We start from the raw sequence: 19,634 nt of genomic DNA on the forward strand, positions 1-19,634 counted from the left end.
TCCTAAACAGTGGTAATGCTTGCCAATTAGGTTTGTGTAAAATCTGAAAGGAAGCTGGAATGATTTATTCTAGATTTTTGCAGTTGCACTAATGCTAAAAATACAATAACCCTGAAGTTATCTTACCTGTGTGAATCTATTGAGGAATGATTTAGGAAGACCTTTCCTGGCACCGCCTTCATGCTGTGGATTTTGACAAGCAAAGACCATGGTACTGTGGTGTTCCACATGAAAGGTTTTCCCTAATTCAGGCACAAAAACTTCACCACGATGGTCAAAACATGCATTTAACCCTTCCAAAACAGATTGAGAGGCTAAATTTAGCTCATCAAACACAACCCAAGAGCCATGTTTTAGTGCTTGTAGAAGAGGGCCATCTCGCCATGCAAACATTCCACCCTTGCCTCCTTCAATTGGCAAATCTGCACCAAACAGGTCACTAACATCTGTCTGTTCAGAAAGATTGATTCGCACAATGTTATTACCAGATGCTTTGGCTAAAGCCATTACTAAACTGGTTTTACCAACACCTGGGCTACCTTCTAGCAACAGAGGTTTAGTTAGCTGTAAACCACGAAGAAGTCGGAGAAGATTTATGCATGTACGAGGAGCCTTAAAGGTAAACATGGTAGACTTGCATTCACTAGCTGAACCTTTGTTTATCATGAAAGGTCCAATGCCAAACACTGTGTCTGTGTTCGTGAAGGATAAACTGCTAACAAATTCTTCTTGAAGTGTTGCTCTGCTGGGATTAATAGTCGTTTTCTGCCATACTTGCTGACAAAGGTAATTTAGGCTGGCTTCTCTCAGCTGCTTCCAACCAGCAGTGCCACTACCTGTGAGTCCTGAACCTAAGCCATCTAAAAGAATAAGACATGCTCCATGTATGTAAGCCAAACCTGCATCCATGCAAGTTGGACCTGATGCAACTTTATTTATAAAGTGAACCCATGACAACAAGTCCCTGATACTGAGAACACATTTCTTACCAAGATCTGTTTTGGTAAAATGTTCAATAAATTCTAAAATAGCATTGCCAAAGCCACTTGTATTTGCTTCAGTGTTTAAAACAATTGTTTTTTTAACATTGTGCTCAATAATGCCCAGAACATCAGATGCCACACGATTAATTTCAACTTTTGGGCACCAAATTTCTGTGAAACGATTTCTTAAAGCAGGAGAAAGTTCTTTTTTACCATAGTCTCCACCAGGGTTCATGGTGCCTATTAGTCGGAACTGGTCTTGTGCATAAATAACCTCCAGACTGCTTATGTCACCACCATCATCTGTTCCTTTTTCAGCCAATACCAACACCCTTTCTGGCTCAAGAACAGAATTTAACCTTTCCAGAACACTATCATCAGCAAGAGAAATTTCATCAGCCAAAAATATTTCCCCATTTTTCATGGCCACTATGAGTGGGCCATCTACCCACTCAAACAAACGATCATCATCATCTGTGAGAGATCGGACAGGACGGAGACCACCAAGAAAATCAGCATCCTCTGTATGCATGTGACAATTGACAGTATGGAGTGCCTGCTTATTTTGAACAGCAATCATTTGGCACACGGTAGTTTTTCCACAACCAGTAACTCCAACAAGCAGTACAGGTTCACCAAAACTAAGGGCCTTTGCAGTCAAGACATACAAACGACGCATGTCCTGTGTCCAGACTACATGCTCAAAACCTTCTATGGTACACATTTGCATCAGACACGACTTGGTAACTAGAGATGTATCTTCTGACAAGGAGAAGAGCTTCGACTTATCTACTGGCTTCTTGAGTCTCTTTTCCAGAACCTGTAAATAGAATAGAGTACAATGATCAAAATGCATAAAGAATTTTAAAAGCTAATTCTAAACAAAAACAAAAATTTTGTTAGCCATTATGAACTGAATTATTTTAGAGCAAGCAGACAGCAAACATTTAACAACAGTAAAAATGTTCTGATTGTAGATGATTAACCCCTTTAATGATTTTGTAATGACTACAGTAGTCATTTGCTCAAAAATGACAAAACGTTCTGATGACGACTGTTGTTGTCATTTTCAACGTCATGTTGGCTAGCTTTAACTCACTTTTTTGTAATTTTATTTTGCTATTATTGCATTTTTAAAATACCAACATAAAATACAACTCTTTAGCTTTAAATGAACCAGCGCTGAATGTAATGAAACGCCATTTTCTGGGTGAGACCCGGAAACTCCCGGGAACTATCCAGGCTGATATGATAATGTCAGAATTTGGCATTAGTCATGTGTATGGAGTTCAGAGGGCCTACCGGGGACCACGAGCCAGAATCAGGCCCCCCTCAGAGAGGCATGGGGAGCAATGGCCTATAGAAACCCACGTGTGGTTGGAAGCGTTCTATGTCTCCTATCAACCGGGTCAGGCACTCAGAAAGGTAAGCGTCCCAAAACCAACCCCTATTCTGGTGAAAATTGCAACAAAAAAACGAACAAGTGGATAGAACTCCCCAAATAGAAACGAGCAAACGAGCATGATGTCACACGTCGCCGCGCAGCTGTCTGAGCAGCTCCCTGCTCCCTGGGAGAGGGAACGGGGAGCCCCAGACCCCTTTGCCGGCCATCCACCCTTCAGTTCTGAGGTTGGACACCAAAATACACGAAAAATCACCGACCGGGGGAAGGGAGGGATGCTGGGGAGCCTCCGGGTCTCGCCCAGAAAATGGCGTTCATTACATTCAATGCTGGCTTTCTGGTGGGAGCCCCTTCAGCTCCAAGGAGCTAATTACCCACAGAGTAAAATTAGAGGGACTCAGACGGGAGGTGGTCGTTGCTCAATCCTCAACCCGAAATAGAGACAGCTGGCTGCAACCGCTAACCCAAAGCGGCACAGGCCCAACTATGCCCAGGAACGTTCACGAGGTAGTGCGCAGCCAAGACCCTGTTCCACCGCCAAAAACCCCGCGCCAGAATGTCAGCCCAAGACACGTTGCCAAAGACGGCAGTAAAAGCAGTGAACTTACTAACGTCACGGGCACGGGAATAGACCGCACGCTGGCTAGCCTTAATAACCCTGCGAACGAACTGGGAGACCCGCACCCGCGAACCGGTAAGGAAGAAAACCGGATCGACCCAAAGCGCGTCCCTGGACACAGAAGCCGAGGTGTGCAAATAACGGCGTTGGGCCACAACGGGACACAAAGGATGATGCACCCCGGCCTGAGTGGTAGACGGTTGGAACAAGTTAGGTGAGAAGGTGGTGGAGGCCAAGACTGTCAGTAGTTTCAAAGCGTTACATGACAAAGAGTGCTGGGAAGACGGGACACCACGAGCGTAGCTCTCATCCTGTAACTACACTTAGGTAATTAAAAAAAATCACTTAGGTAATTACACAGGGGATAAGTCTCAAGGGTCGCCCGCACTGCATGAGGTTGGATGCGGGAAGCCGAAAACCTCCGGAAAGACGGAACTGAACCCGGGGGGACATGGAACTGAACCCGGGGGGACATGGAACTGAACCCGGGGGGACATGGAACCGAACCCGGGGACGGGCAGACACCAAATTCAACTTACATGCAGAGGGGGGAAAAGAAAACCCCACTCCTGTGCCCCTTACCAATACACACTGCCTCTTACCCTAAGGTAAACAAGGGAGGCAAAACACCCAAGCACCAAAAGGGAGGCCGAAAAAAATGAGCAGTAACACGGCAGAGGCAGGACCCAAGGAACAAAGTACAGTTCAGGAAAATCACTGGAGCCAGAGTACACGACCTCTGTCTCTAGCATCAGCCTTGAACTGAAGGGTGGATGGCCGGCACGGGGGTCTGGGACGGTGCAGACAGCAGTGTGGCGATGTGTGACGTCATGCTCGTTTGGTCGTTTCTTTTTGGGGAGTTCTATCAACTTTTTAGACTTTTTGTAGCAATTTTCACCAGAATAGGGGTTTGTTTTGGGACGTTTACCTTTCTGAGTGCCTGACCTGGTCGATGACAGACACAGAATGCTTCCAACCACACGGGGGTTTCTAAAGGCTATTGCTCCCCATGCCTCTCTGAGGGGGCCAGGTTCTGGCTCGTGGTCCCCAGTAGGCCCACAGAACTCAGAACTACCAGAACAGGAACAGGAACCAGAACACAGAACTATATCTAAAAATATGAAAGATATTATTATGCCACCAAATCTGAGAAAACTAAAAATAAGGTTACACATTATTGTAAAGAGTACAAAATTCAATACTGTGTACAGGGTGCTAAAGTCCAGGAAATATAATGAGTATAGAGAAGAGAGTACAGAGAAGCAAGTGTAATGATAATATTTCATCAGCATTTTGCAAGAGAAAGCTTACGAAGACATTGCCTCAGAGATTTGTAATCTTAACCTAGCACTCATCCAATGATTTTATAATATGTAATGTTGGCATTATCAGTTTAAGAGATTTTACAATTGCTTTGATGTCTTCTTTGTGGAATAGAACTATTATAGCTATTTCTGGGAAAGCCCCTAGTGCCTCCCTGAAGTTAACTCTCTCCGAGATGGATCTCGACTACTAGGTCACATCAGCTGCACACTTCTGTTTGGCTTACTGTGGATCAGAGCCAGAACCTGGCTCCCTCTCTATAGTGCAGAGAGCAAGTAACACTGCCATCCCCACTGGGAAAGCATTCGGGAAGTCAGCAAACAAAAACACACTAGTGCTGGATGGAAAATGACCGACACCTCAAGACTGTCAAACAAGTTCCAAAACAACATAAACAATCTAATCTCTTAAAACTAGCACGAGCTCATTAACACTAACCCCTGCCAGTAGTGATGGGGGAAGGAAAGCCAGAGCTCTGGGTCTCCCAGAGTCCTCCAAGCAAGTTCTGTTGCTGATGTGGACACCATTGAATGTGTACTGAAGTGTTACCGGACGTCAAGCAAGTGCATGGGTCCCACGGCTTCTAAGCTAAGTGCCAGCCAACCTTTGATTTTATCCTTAGGGGGCCCATATGCTAGGCATTACTCTATAGTATAGTTAGCCTTACAGGTGCTTTTTGTTTGGTTTGGGTTGTATGGACCTGGATCATATGGCACTTGAAGCTGCATGTGCTCAGGGGTTCCTTCCCATGTGCTCCCTAGCACTGCCCCTACCATGACAGTTCTCTTCTCTGTTGTGTTCGGGAGCTTGCTCTTCAGAGGCCCGATCACTGGGATATGGGGGCCCATACCTCTGGAATGCCTGGGGGTCTTTGGCCCCTTTGGCTAAACACCTGGTTGGGGGCAAATAAATACAAGTCAATATATTTATATAATTACCGGAAGGCAAACCCAGTGCTTGAGGTGTCCTGTTTGGTCAGTCCTTTGAGAACCGATAATTCCCTGCAACTTTTCGGTGTGGCCTATGGATGTTTCCCTCTGAACCCACTTGTGCCTTGTGCAAGTCTAAGGGCTGTTTGTTGTCCATGCCACAGAGCGACACTCCTATTTTCTGCTGCATGTTGGGGCAGTGACAGCTATTACCCTGAGTCCTAGGCAGGATTTTGCCTGGCTATGTTTGTGTTTCAAAACGGGCCATGAGATTTTTCAATAATTTTTATAACTCGATTATGTATTCAGCTTTCATATATGTTCTCTTGTCCTACCACCTCTAAAATTAAACTGGTGCTTCTGGTCCCTCATATTCCCTTTGAACATTATGTGGTTTGCAATTAATCAAAATATTTACTACAAGTTTCATAACTTGACACTTTTAAATTGCAGATATTATTATTACAGTGTTATTTACAAAAAGACCAACCATAAATAATGTGGTATGCAGTGAAAATGCAGTAAGAAAAACAAATATGAACAGATGGTGTATAATAAGGAATGTAGCGAGATTCTCAACACACACACACACACACAACACACCATTATTATGGCATTAGATTCTTCTTCCACCCGAACTCTGCCTGCCAAGACAATGTAACCCTCGTCTGCAAGATGCTGGTCCCAGTCATAAAATTTTGTTGTTTGCTTGGGAGCAAGTCGATATCGCTCTGCCCAACGGAAAAGATCCCGGAGAGTAATGAATGACTGCTTACCCTAGAAATATATATAAAAAAATTTTAATTAAATTTTAAACAGCATAAGGATATGGACACTAACACTTCAACAAGTTCCGGAAGTCGCTTATATTTTTAAGCAACAAATTTACATTACTAAAGCAACACACGTTACAGAGTGGAAGAAAATTAACAAATAATTAGTACGGTAATTGACAATTTTAAAATGTTTGTTACAAATCATAGTCCCATCCACTGACTAGCTTATGAGCAAAGGTCTTGCTTCTGTGAACAAGTTTAACACTTAAAGTGTAGTTATTGTCATACATTGACTCAAGTGGTAATATGATTACCACACATTGATTTGATATTATTGTCTTTTTTATACCCAAAATACTAATATGGATATAACAGCACCACATGGCTGTAGTTGAGCTTACCTAGACCCATGACAAAATCCTGCTACTGTTTGCCTACTATGCAAATGCAGTCATGAATGTTTCTATACCAATATAGTAATCATCATGGTTATAAAATTTCATTATACTGTAATTAATTGATTTGCATCCCAATTATGTTCATATTGTTTTCACAACTATAGTTAGTGTAATAAAAAATAACATGTACACCAATCATCATCTGAACAATTATTATGCATTACATGTACTATAGTGGCCTGAAATCATTTCAAGTGGCACACTGATGTTTCCTACCTTTGTTTGAGTCATACAGTGCCTGTCAATCTTAATATCAAGGAATGGTAGAACTTCATTATTTCCTTTTCAATGATAAATTTGACTGAATGGACCAAGGTATTGAGTCTTGCAAGAAATTCCATCAGGTCAAGATTACTAAGACAAAGGCACAAAATATCAACATACCTGAATCACTTACCAAGCACAATACTGGGAAGAATTCTACTTTAAAAAATTCCATGAATAAATTGCTAAGGAAGAGAAAGTGTTGCACTTTGTTATTCCAAAAAGTTTGAGATTAAAATTTATCATTAAACACAAAAGTATTGTTCTTGGTGGATGAATATGTGTGTGAGGGATGGATGAAGGTGTGTGGGATGGATGAATGTGTGAGTGGGATGGATGAAGGTGAGTGGGATGGATGAAGGTGTGTGGGATGGATGAAGGTGTGTGGGGGATGGATGAAGGTGTGTGTGGGATGGACGAAGGTTAGAGAGCATAACCAAGCAAATATTGCGACAGCCAGGAAAATGATAGGATGGATTACGAAAACTTTCAAATTCAGGAATCCCATGACAATGGTTGTACCCTTCAAATCACTTGTGCTGTCCCGTCTTGAGTACTACTCAGTACTCACTTCCCCATTCAGAGAAGGAGAGATTGCTGAAATAGAGGGAGTACAGAGAACATATACAAGATACATAAAAGAGATAAAGCATCTAAATTATCAGGATCGTCTCAAAGCTCTCCGAATGTACTCGTTGGAAGGGAGAGATATCAAATAATATACACGTGGAAAATACTGGAGGGCCAGGCCCCAAATCTGCACAGTAAAATAGCAACATACTGGAGTGGGGGATGGATGAAGGTGTGTGTGGGATTTATGAAGGTGTGTGTGGGATGGATGAAGGTGCGTGGGGGATGGATGAAGGTGCGTGGGGGATGGATGAAGGTGTGTGTGGGATGGATGAAGGTGTGTGGGGGATGGATGAAGGTGTGTGTGGGATAGATGGTGTGTGTGGGATAGATGAAGGTATGTGAGATGGATGGTGTGCGAGATGAAGGTGTGAGAGATGGGTGAATGTATGTGGCAAGTCACCATGAGGCAAGGAGACAGAGCAACCCTTGAACTCGCACAGAGCGAGGGGGGACTCGGAAACCGCATCCATCGGACCTGCACGCCCCCGTAGGGTTTCCCAGGGTCCCGAGACGGAACTCACGCTCAGGGAATCTCAGGCAGGGTACAGCTAACCGGCGCCCAAAACTACCAAGCTTTAACCCCCAGGGACATGTACACTCACGGGGACCTAGCAAGGGGTACCAACAGATGATAGAACCATACTCAGGTCAGGTACAACGGGGGGCAACAATCAAAGCTGACACCCCCCCCCCTCCACCAGGCAACACAACACAAATAAAAATAAAACCCCGCAAGAGGACAGCGTACCGAAAAGGAACAGAGCCGGCCGCTATGAATGGTGAAAACAAGCTCTGCAGTACCCGCACCTCTACCAGCGCAAAACTACCCCTCATCCTAAGGCGAACAAGTGAGACAGAACACCCTAGCACACAAAGGGCGGCCAAAAACCAAGCAGTAAATGACCTAGAAGAGGCAGAACCCAAGGAACTTTGGGAAGGTAACCCCAAGCCCCAAGGGCAGTACTTAAGGGAAACCTAGGGAAGGAAACTCTAGGCACATGCATCCCGAGTACTGGAGAATCGCTCCTGGCTCACGCACCACCTAGTAGTCACCACACACTAGGTACAGTGCTGAAATAACCACTGGAGCTGGAGCACACAACCATTGCCTCTAGCATCAGCCTTAGAACTGATGGGTGATGGCCGGTGTGGGGGTCTGAGGCTCCTCCTTCCCCCTCTCAAGGAAGGTGGTAGGCCCATAGAACTCCATACACATGAGTGATGCCAAAATCTGCCATTAGCCTATCAGCCTAGTAAGCACCGGGGAGCCGACGGGGCTTCCCCCAGAAAAAACACCAACTGGATGGAGGGAGGGTGCCAGGGGGCCTCAGGGGCTCACCCAGAAAATGGGGTTTCATTACATTCAAAGATATGAGATTTCTCGGGAACCCCCCACCAGCTCCCTGGAGCCACCTAACCAAAGAAAAGTAAAAGAGGGACTTACCTGGGAGGCGGCCGCAACATCAAGTCTAAGTCAAGACAACTGGCTGCAACCTGCGATGCAAAGCGATACACGAATGATTGGGACCAGGAATACTGACCAAATATTGGATGGCCAGGACCCTGTTCGGCCTCCAAAACCCTCATGCCCAAATGTCAGCAAAAGATATGTTGGGGTATTCTGCACATCCTGCCATGCCTTCTGGTCTCAAGAATCTTTCGCGGTGTTGAAAGATAACTCACCGTCAGTGACATTCAGATCTTATTGTTTTAAGAACATAAGGGCCATGATATTGATGAAACTAGGCACAATAAGAACCTAACACAAAGGTCAATTGCAAGTGATACAGCACCGATGACGACAATACAGCGAGCGTATCTAGTTGAAGCTGAGCGCCACCCATGCTCACTCGTGTTATCTGCAATTTTTATATAGATGAACCAGAGATGAATCTTTTTCTGGGTTCAGTGATGATGCATCCAATACAAGTGGCATAGATGAGCAGTGTTAGTGGCTTCTCTTCCAGAATGGCTGAATCTCTTTCCAGAATACCTTACAAAGTGATCTTTTCAAGACTACCTTACACTTCACAAGCTTTGCTACATACCACCTACAGGTACTAAAGCCAAGGGTGTACATGAGTGTGTTATTTGCAAGCACACAGAACAAATAAACAGGAAGTGAAAATCAGTTTTTACCTGGTGCATCGAGAGCGAAGTTGAACTGTGAACCATGAGCTGTTTCGTTGATTATCACTCACTTCCGAAGTACTGAGTGTGTAATACAGTATATAACTGTGTAAATAGTGTGTGATACTGTACATATTGTAATTTTAGTGAATTTTTAACAAGTAATATTGCGACAATAAACATTTATTGTGGACACATTACTGACACATGTATCATAGTTCCATGGAACATTATGAACATTCTATTGTATACATATTGTAAAGGACACAAATATGCATCGTATACAATAGAAAAACAAAGAAAACTGCATTGGAAACACAGAACAAATAATTATAAATACATTTGTGGCAACTCGCGGTGCTTGAATGGCCCGTGCGACTGCCTCTGGGAGCTTCACGCACGAGTGCACAGCAAACATGCCCCCTTCACATCCCCACAACCAAAGTAACTAGAATTTATTAGTTTTTTTTTTTTTTACATGTAGGGAAGGATGGGAATTTATTTTACAAAGATAAAAAAAAAAAATTTGGAACCCTTGATTTTCGGCGGACAGGGGGAATGTCCCAATAAACACGACGCATCACATTGGTTAAGGCTGTAGCAGCTTAAGGGTTAATAACAAATATAAGTTTGTTATATCACATAGTGGTGGGTGATGGGGTTACCACATCCCTACATTGAAAAGCTTAAATAAAACATGGTTACTGACCTGGAAAAGATTTGATCCTCTTCTCATATTCTGTAAATCCTGTAAGACTGCAACCATCTTCTTGCTGTAAGAAAGAGGAACCTCACATCTTTTATGAAGAATCACCTCTAGTTCAGAAGCTGGGATCTCATTGAAGTGTAATTCTACAAAACGATTACGGAATGCTCTTGACAACACCTGCGGAAAATAGACACACATTGTTGAATGTAATGAAATGCCCTTTTCTGGTTGAGCTTCAGTGGCTCCCAGAAGCTATCATGCTTGAGCTGTTCCTCAGACCAAATCCATTACTATGAACCCTTCCCCCTCCCCTCCCTTTCAAACCACATGAAGTTATCTAGATATTTGTAATGGTCTGAAAGCATATTGTGGATCCAGTAATAGTCTACATGTGCAAACAATGCATTCTGTTTAGTCTACAAAGGCAAACAAACCTTTGTCATAAATTGAGATTATAAGTTTTAATTGTATTGTATTATATTGTTGGTTTTAAATATTATAGTTAGTATTATTATAATTTTTGTTTTAAATATAAAAAGTATGCTGAAAATGTTTACTTTGAAGAATTTTGTTTTCTGTAAACATAATTCTCAGGTTTCAAGTTTTTGAAATCTTGAGATCCCCCCAAAAATAAACATTTTTGAATTCCATATTTCATATTATTGTCAAAAATAAACCAAATTAACATGACCAAACAAAATTAAATCTAACCTAAAGTAACCTTAAACTAACCTAACCATGGATAGATCTAATCTAAAGTAACCTTAAACCTAACCATGTATAGAGTAGATAATAGCACTAATTATGTACTCAATCCCACTATTCCCTTGAGTGGATCTCCTGCCCGAAGACAGGTTGCATACCGAGATTGCTCCATACTAAAAGTCCCATCAGTCTTGGAAATTCTGTTTGGCCTACTGGGGTCCAGATCCAGAACCTGGCACTTCTGAAAGTTAGCAAAGCTTTAAAGTCAACTGGAGGCTTCACAGAAAACGAAGCTTCGAAACTGCCATGCCAAACAACTCTGAAAATTACTCGCACAGAACAAGAGATTCACGCAAGCTCCAACTGATCAGTAATATTCACCAGCATTAAGTGGCCTGGCCCAAGCTGGCAGCTCTGGAGCTGATGAACAGCTCAATGAACCTGTATAGAGAAGGCAGGAAGCAAGAGGGTCACCGGGGCTCAAGCAGAAAGAAGAGTTTCATTACATTCTATGCTAACGAACCACAGAGAAAAATTAAGGACTTACCAGGGAGGAGGAGAAGAGGATGAAGAGAACCCAGCCCAGGAGACATACCCCAAAGCAACATATGACTGACTGGGTCCAGGAACACTGATTAAATACCGGGGCACCAGAACCCGTTAGAATGTCAAAACCATCAACCCAGGACATGGAGAACAGCATTTCTTGCAGAAAACTGTTCAGTTTTTCTTGAAGACTTCCACTTTTGTTCCAGTAATATTTCTTATACTTGCTGGGGGGAATATTGGACAACTATGGGCCTCCATGGTCATACAGTGTTCTCTAATTGTGCCTATAGCACCTCTACTCTTCACTGGCTCTATTCTGCATATCCTTCCAAATCATTCACTCCAGTATTTTGTTACTTTACTGTACAAATTTGGAGCATTTTGGAGCTCAGTAAAGAGCTTTATTTGGCCCTCCAGTAGTTTCCAAGTATATATATATTACTTGTAACTTTTTCGTCTCCTTTCTAGAGAGTACATCGTGAGAGTCTATGTCTATGTGTACTGTACATGTTCTCTGCATTTCCTCTACTTACAAATACAACGAATACAAATACAAATATTTATTCAGGTAAAGTACATACATACAAGGTGAGATACAAAAGTTGATGGATTTATAGATAGAGCTAGTACATACAATGCCTAAAGCCACTATTACGCAACGCTTTTCGGGCAGTACTTTATTGATACCTGCTTAACCCTTAACCCTTAAACTGCGCATGGCGTATATATACGCCCTGAGTAACATGTCCCATGCGCATGGCGTATATATACGCCATAGGGTGCCAGGCCTGATTCAAATGGCCCGCGGCTACACGGGGTTCACAGTAGCTTCCTCAGGGCTCTTGTAAACAGATGCCATTTTAAAAAGAAATCGTGGGCAATATTCTCAGGTGTGAGAGGCACAGTACTGTTGGAGCAACCAAGGCCGGCGCACGCAGCATCAGCGAACAGCATTGATGTTCAGCTTGTGACCACAGCATCGCCGAAAAATGTCAAAATAAATATATAATTGTTATTATTTAGCGATGACAATATTACAGATGACCAATGACTGATATAAATAACCAGGGTTGTGATAATAGCAGGATTGTTGTAATAATTAGCGCTGTGGGAGGAGTGATGCTGAGAGATGGAGGGAGACAGCATCGTTTACTGACTGTGTGGCTAGCTGTTATTGTTTGCATTCACCATACCAGGTCAGTGGTTCTCTATGGTGAACACAAATGTAGATACTTATATATAATGTGTGTATTAGTGTAATAACAGCAAAAGGATTATGCTGGGAGGAGCCATATGGGTGACGGAGGTGACGTCGTCTGCACGATTTGTCTAGCTGTTTAGAGGGTGGCCACTATGCTCTTTGGGCGCACTACAAGCTTAGGTGTACAATTACGGTGCATAAAACATGTAGATATTTATATATAATATGTGTATATAGGGTAATAACACTGCAAAAGGTACTGTTGGGGGAGAAAGTTTAGTGCGTGTGACCTTGAAAGAGTGAGGGAGCCGCCAGCCGCCATCTGTGTATAGCGACGACTCTTAGTGCCTGAACTAACTATATCAGCTTAGCTGTACAGTTGTGGTGAACAAAATATATACATACTTATATATAACGTCTGTATATAGTGTAATAACACCACAAATGGTATTGTTGGGGGAGAAAGTTTAGTGCGTGTGTTGAGGGAGTGGCAGCGAGTGGCTGGCTGGTGTGTGGCGGTAACTCCTCGTTGCTTTTCGACTCTCAATACCAACTTAGTGGTTCGTTATGGTGACCAAAACATGCCAATACTTATATATAACCTGTGTATAGAGTGTAATAGCAGCAAAACTATTTGTTTATTGTTATATAAACATAATAATTGAATCACTAATATGCACATCATACTTTTGAGTATAGCGATTATTAACCACTTTTATTATATAAATATATTACAATACACACTATTGAATAATATTACTGCAAAAAAACTAAGAAAAAATCAATCGGAGACATTGAAACAATTAGGTAATAATATCTTTGTGGCAACTCCCATCTGTCAACGCGGGTGACGCTGACCGGGTCTGACGACCACTCTTTCAACGCCCACTTTTTGCCAGACTTCCTCGGTCAATTGCGCCCAAAATATGTCGCCTACGATTTTTTTCTTATTTTTTCCGTGCTCAGGGGACACAAATTAACATGTTTAGAAGACGAAAAAAAAAAATTTAATTTTTTTTTCTTGCGCACAGGGGTGTAAATGTCCCAAGGACCCCTGAGCAGTGTAAGGGTTAAACTGCACATGGCGTATATATACGCTATGAGTAACATGTCCCACAGTGCGCATGGCGTATATATACGCCATAGGGTGCCAGGCACGATTCAAATGGCCCGCGGCTACATGGGGTTCACATTAGCTTCCTCAGGGCTCTTGTAAACAGACCCCATTTTTTTTTAAATCGTGGGCAATATTCTTAAGTGTGAGAGGCACAGTACTGTTGGAGCAACCAACGCTGGCGCATGCAGCACGAGCGAACAGCATTGCTGTTCAGCTTGTGACCACAGCATCGCCGAAAAATGTCAACGTAAATATATAACTGCTATTATTTAGCGATGACAATATTACAGAGGACCCCTGACTGTGATAAAAATGACCAGGATTGTGATAATAGCTGGATTGTTGTGATAATTAGCGCTATGGGAGGAGTGAAGCTGAGGAACGGAGGAGACAGCATCGTTTACTGACTGTGTGGCCACCTGTTATTGTCTGCATTAACCATACCAGCTCACTGGTTCTCTATGGTGAACACAAATATAGATACTTATATATATAATGTGTGTATTAGTGTAATAACAGCAAAAGGATTATGTTGGGAGGAGCCATTTGGGTGACGGAGGTGACGTCGTCTGCATGATTTGTCTAGGGTGGCCACTATGCTCTTTGGGCACTCTACAAGCTTAGGTGTACAGTTACGGTGCATGCAACATGTAGATACAGTACTTATATATAACGTCTGTATATAGTGTAATAACACCACAAACGGTATTGTTGAGGAGAAAGTTTAGTGCGTGTGACCTTGAATGTGTGAGGGAGCCACCAGCTGACTGTGTGTATAGCGACGACTCTTAGTGCCTGAACTAACTATATCAGCTTAGTTGTACAGTTCTGAACAAAACATGTTGATTCTTATATATAATGTCTGTATATTGTGAATAAAATATAAAACAGGATGGTGGGAGGAAAAAGTGGGTGAGTGAGGCGTTGTTGAGGGAGTGGTAACGAGTGACTGGCTGGTGTGTGGCGGTCACTCCTCGTTGCTTTTCGACTCTCAATACCAACTTAGTGGTTCGTTATAGTGAACAAAACATGCAGATACTTATATATAACGTGTGTATAGAGTGTAATAGTAGCAAAACTATTTCTTTATTGTTTTATGAACATAATAACTGAATAACTAATATGCACACCATACTTTTGAGTATAGCAATTATTCACCACTTTTATTGTATAAATATACTACAATACACACTAATGAACATTACTGCAAAAAAACTAAGAAAAAATCAATCAGAGACACAGAAATAATTAAGTGATAATATCTTTGTGGCAACTCCCACTTGTCAGCGCGGGTGACGCTGACCGGCTCTGACGACCGCTCTGTCAACGCCCACTTTTTGCCAGACTTCCTCGGTCAATTGCGCCCAAAATATGTCACCTACGATTTTTATTTTTATTTTTCCTGTGCTCAGGGAACACAAATTAACAATTTAAGAAGACGAAATAATTTTTTAGATTTTTTTTCTTGCACACAGGGGTGTAATTATCCTCAGGACCCCTGAGCAGTGGAAGGGCTAAGGGCATGTAGCCCTTGGTATGAACTCTTGGCCACCTCCAATGCACAGCAGGAACACCAGCAGATTGAAGCCAATCAGGCAACTGAGACCAGAGCAGACTTCCACCCCATTTAGCTTCAGACAACAAACTGATGGTCTGGATGCCAGCTAGGTGGGCTGGGTCCTCCTCTCCCCCTCCTGGAGGGGGAGGGTCAGCACGAATGAGCAGCCGAATTAGCCTTTGTTCAAACATGCACATAGCCGACCTAGTCCTCGTTCAGTCTCAGGATGCAGTATTTCTAGCAGGAGGGGTCTGTTTTGAAGTGCCTACTTTTCTGGGTGCTCAACCCCGGACGATGGCAGTCATGAATAATTTCATACAAGTGAGTTTCATAGGCCATTGCTCCCTTCGCCTCTCTGAGGGGACCATGTTCTGGCTAGTGGTCCCTGGTAGGCATGACAATTCGATATGACTGAAGCTCAGTACTAATATTAACTAATAACAGTCCAATAGCTCCAGGTAGCCTCCGGGGCTCTACCCAGAAAATAGATATAAATTAGATAAGTTTATTTTCAGTAAAGATCTGGGTATATATTGGTTTGGAAATAGCATTATTTATTTATGAAACAAATTACATAATTATTAATGACATTGGGTCATGTTAGGAATATCCAGAAGCTGCCTAGAATGTGCAAATGTGCTTCATGCAGTATACTTTAGTCTTGTGTTAAGAAGTAACAGGAGATGACTCACATACTGCATACAGTGTGTATGACGATTAAAATGAGAAAACATCAGATTACACCAACCTTTCGTCCACCATAGAACCCAGGAGGATTTTGAGTAGCAAAAAGCATAAAACGGCGATGGGCACGAACTGTTTCTTGCGTCTCGGGAATAAAGAGCTCTCTATTGTCATCGAGCAAACGATTGAGGGCCTCTAAAACATCTGATGGGGCCAAGTTAAGCTCATCTAAAATAATCCAGTGGCCCTTGCGCATTGCTTTCACAAGTGCCCCTGAAAAAAAAAAAATGATCAAAATAAAGACCCATAGCCAGTGGATCCACCCAGCACTTTTAACACTCACCAGAAACTTGTGACTTACATTACCATCATGAGAGAGATCTTTGCATGTAGCTCTGTCGAGAATTTGGAAGAAACAAAATGGCTAATCTAACTCAGGCCACCACTAAGAGTACCAGATCAATATAATATAATAGAACGAGGAAAGCAGTGAATAAGGGAGTACCTGGCTGACAGGAGACATAGGGTTAATATCAGAGAAGATACATTAAGTATGGTAATAAGTGGAAAGTGGGGTCTCTCAGTGGTCAATATTTACAGATGATGTAAAAAAAGTCTACAAACACTGGCTCTGTGAGATAATTAATAATGAGTGCAACAACTACAGCAACTAATTTTTATTATTACATAATTACAGCAACAGGAAGAGTAATGTTCAGAACACAACCATGTCATTGAAAGTCACAGAATGCAGTACCATGCCTCAATTTAAATGAATGACAAGTAGCTTTGAAGGAAGAGTAGAAGATTGCTACAAAGGCCAAAAGTGAGTAGCTGGGCTGTACCTCCAGGTAGTGTCAAAAGTCTGTTCCAGGTCAAAAAGAATGGCAACAACAAAGGTATTCACAGCAAGGGCAGTACACATTTACACCATGTCCACTAAGATATCAGCTATACTGTGACATTTGCGAAAGAGAAATTGAGAGGGAGAACCAAAATCCACGTGAGATTTGCATTAATCACATGTTCAAAAAGTTTGCAGAACTTGTTAATGTAATGGGAAAGTCACTTGAATACTAGATTTCTGAATGGTAAAACAACTGCCAGTAACCAAGTAATAAGTTTTCAGTAACCAAGATCACTTCCCAAATACAGTTATAGATATTTAGCAAATACTGAAAGGGGCACTGAGGGATATGACGAAGCATCTCATAGTGACTGTCAACTATGCCCACCGCTGAAGAACTACAGAGGGGCAGGGCAGAGTTCAGAAAGAGAGATCATAATAGAGAAGTTGAAGGAGATTAAGTCTAAATGTTGAGATTCAATAAGGCCTTACTAGTCTGGAAGCAGGGAGAAGATAAATACCAGAGCTAATGGCTGAAATGTATGAATAAAATTTATTCACAACACCTGATCAGCCAAGACAGAACCGTTGAGATAAAAGATGGATAATATATCTGAAAGAAATTTACCTGCACTCTTACAGATCTTCTAGACATGGGGAGAGAGGGTGTCATAGTAATGGTAGAAACCTAAGACTTCCAACTATCATGTTTAGATGTACAGCTGACTCTGTGGGCCACTGCACTCGCCTATCAAAATAGAATGAAAGATTCTGGTGTTCGCCTGCATCAGTGTGTCTTCAGGCACATATATCCACTGACAGTGGATGATATATACAACCTCAGTCAATGCAGAGACCCTCTAGGTCTCCGCGTTGACTGCCTGACACTCCAGCAAACATGTCGCTCTGTTGAGCAATTCCTCCAGTGTTGTGTAGTGTGACTTGATAGGGGGGGGGGGGCAAAATATTCTCTAAAGGAGCCGTGCTGGAGTAACAGGAAGCACGAGTAGGGCGAGTTCTACTGTGCCAAACATATGGGGTTTCAAAACTTGCAGTCCTGAGAGCAGTGAAGAATCCCCAGTATACACCCACATGAATATTGATGTGGGGCCAATTCAAAATCAATTGGGGCAACCGACATCTGCAATCCTGTGTGTGGCTCAAGACATACATGCCTCTGTAGTTGGCTGTGGCATTGTTGCACATCCATGTCAGGTGACATGCTTTCTGCTAAGCTGATAATTGCAGGCAATTGACTATGTCCTTTCCATCAAACAAGCTGCTTTTCTAGGCATGGAAGGAAGATAGCCAGAGGCTATCTACGGGTAGGCAGGAGTTAACTAAAATACTCGACGAGTTGTAAATTAAGATAGAAAGAGAAGCCTTTACTGCAGAGGTGTTCCAGCGGAGGGGGGGGGGGGCCTCGACTGTCAGCCGTAAGCCGACCCCCCCTTTATAACCTCTATCTACTCTAACCCATTCTAGCTCTTTCTAATTCTTTCCATTCCTCTTTTTCTTCTTCTCCTGTCACTCTTTCTAATCCACCCTTCATCCCATTTTCTCTTTCTAAACTTTCCCTTTTACATGATTACTCTTCCCCACTTTTCCTTACTCTTCACCTATCACTCATCCTCACTGTATGTGAGGACGAGCAGTCACTTCATCCTGCATTTATATATTTTTTTTTATTTTCCAAATTTGTTATACACATGCTATTTAGCAAAGGTTATATATGAACATTTATCTTCTCTAACACATTTGATTCCTCCCAAGGAGGGATTATTCTTGGGTCTTTCCTCATTTAATTCCTTATCTTTCACTTGGGACTTGTTCACCAGGTGAAACTAATTGGAATGAGTCATAGTATGGAGCGTGAGCCTAACTCATTCATAAGTGGGACACAATGCTCATGGCTGAGTTGCATTTACCACTTAGTGGAGTTAAGCATCATATGCTTTTATTGACAGTGTCAACACCTGTTACATCCACTTAAGCATTTGGTTGATTTCCTTCCTCTGTGTTGTAGGGGTTCATATTGTCTTAATTCAGGATAACTTGGGTATCATGCACTATTAGCTGTGATGTGAATAGTAGTTTGTTATCATGTTGTCATTACTGTTGCAGTCTATGACCATGATTATCACTGAGCAGGTGATTTGGGAGGCTTGCAGCTAATTGGTCCTATACTAGCAGACTGAGTATTGCAATAAGGTTAGTGCACTGCACAATAATGTTCATCTACGAATTATTTTGGGAACCAGTTCAAATTAATAATTATCAGGAATTCCACCAAGACTTCATGGATAATGGGGGTTAACTCCATTAAGTGAATACAATCTGGACACTAGGTGTAGAGAATCAGAAATTTTTATGTCCAGATAATCAGAATAAGAGGTTTTTGTTTAAATACATTTATATACCACTTCTCCATTTACACACAATGTTCTCCTCAATCCAACATTTTAACTTTCATTTTCTCAGTATTCACTTTTACAACTGTCAAATACATACAATAAGGAAAAATGTAGTCACTGAAAGGACAAAATGGACATTAAAAATCTACATTTTAATATTATACAAAAGTTTTAAAGAAGCATTACGTATGGAAGAGTTTTATCTAGTCTATGAAAATAATGTTCTTTACCATGATATCAGGAGTTATTTCAATTATCCACACATACTTTACTTCTCCATACATTACACATTGCTTGTCACATTTAAAACAGTGAAATGCAACACCAGATTTA

The 19,634-nt window shown here is 42.1% G+C and overlaps 1 protein-coding gene across 1 annotated transcript in view; it reads right to left on the reverse strand.

The window, feature by feature from the left end:
- LOC123750794 (midasin-like) overlaps positions 1-19,634 on the reverse strand; it is a gene marked incomplete at its 5' end in the record, with an annotated part of 90,474 nt that overhangs the window by 70,569 nt on the left and 271 nt on the right. Inside the window, 4 exon segments of the mRNA XM_069311529.1 lie at positions 127-1,803; positions 5,860-6,033; positions 10,227-10,403; positions 16,105-16,313. Coding sequence (XP_069167630.1) covers positions 127-1,803; positions 5,860-6,033; positions 10,227-10,403; positions 16,105-16,313 — 2,237 coding nt within the window.

This window comes from Procambarus clarkii, chromosome 70, assembly GCF_040958095.1.
Source record: "Procambarus clarkii isolate CNS0578487 chromosome 70, FALCON_Pclarkii_2.0, whole genome shotgun sequence".
NCBI classification, from domain to species: domain Eukaryota; kingdom Metazoa; phylum Arthropoda; class Malacostraca; order Decapoda; family Cambaridae; genus Procambarus; species Procambarus clarkii.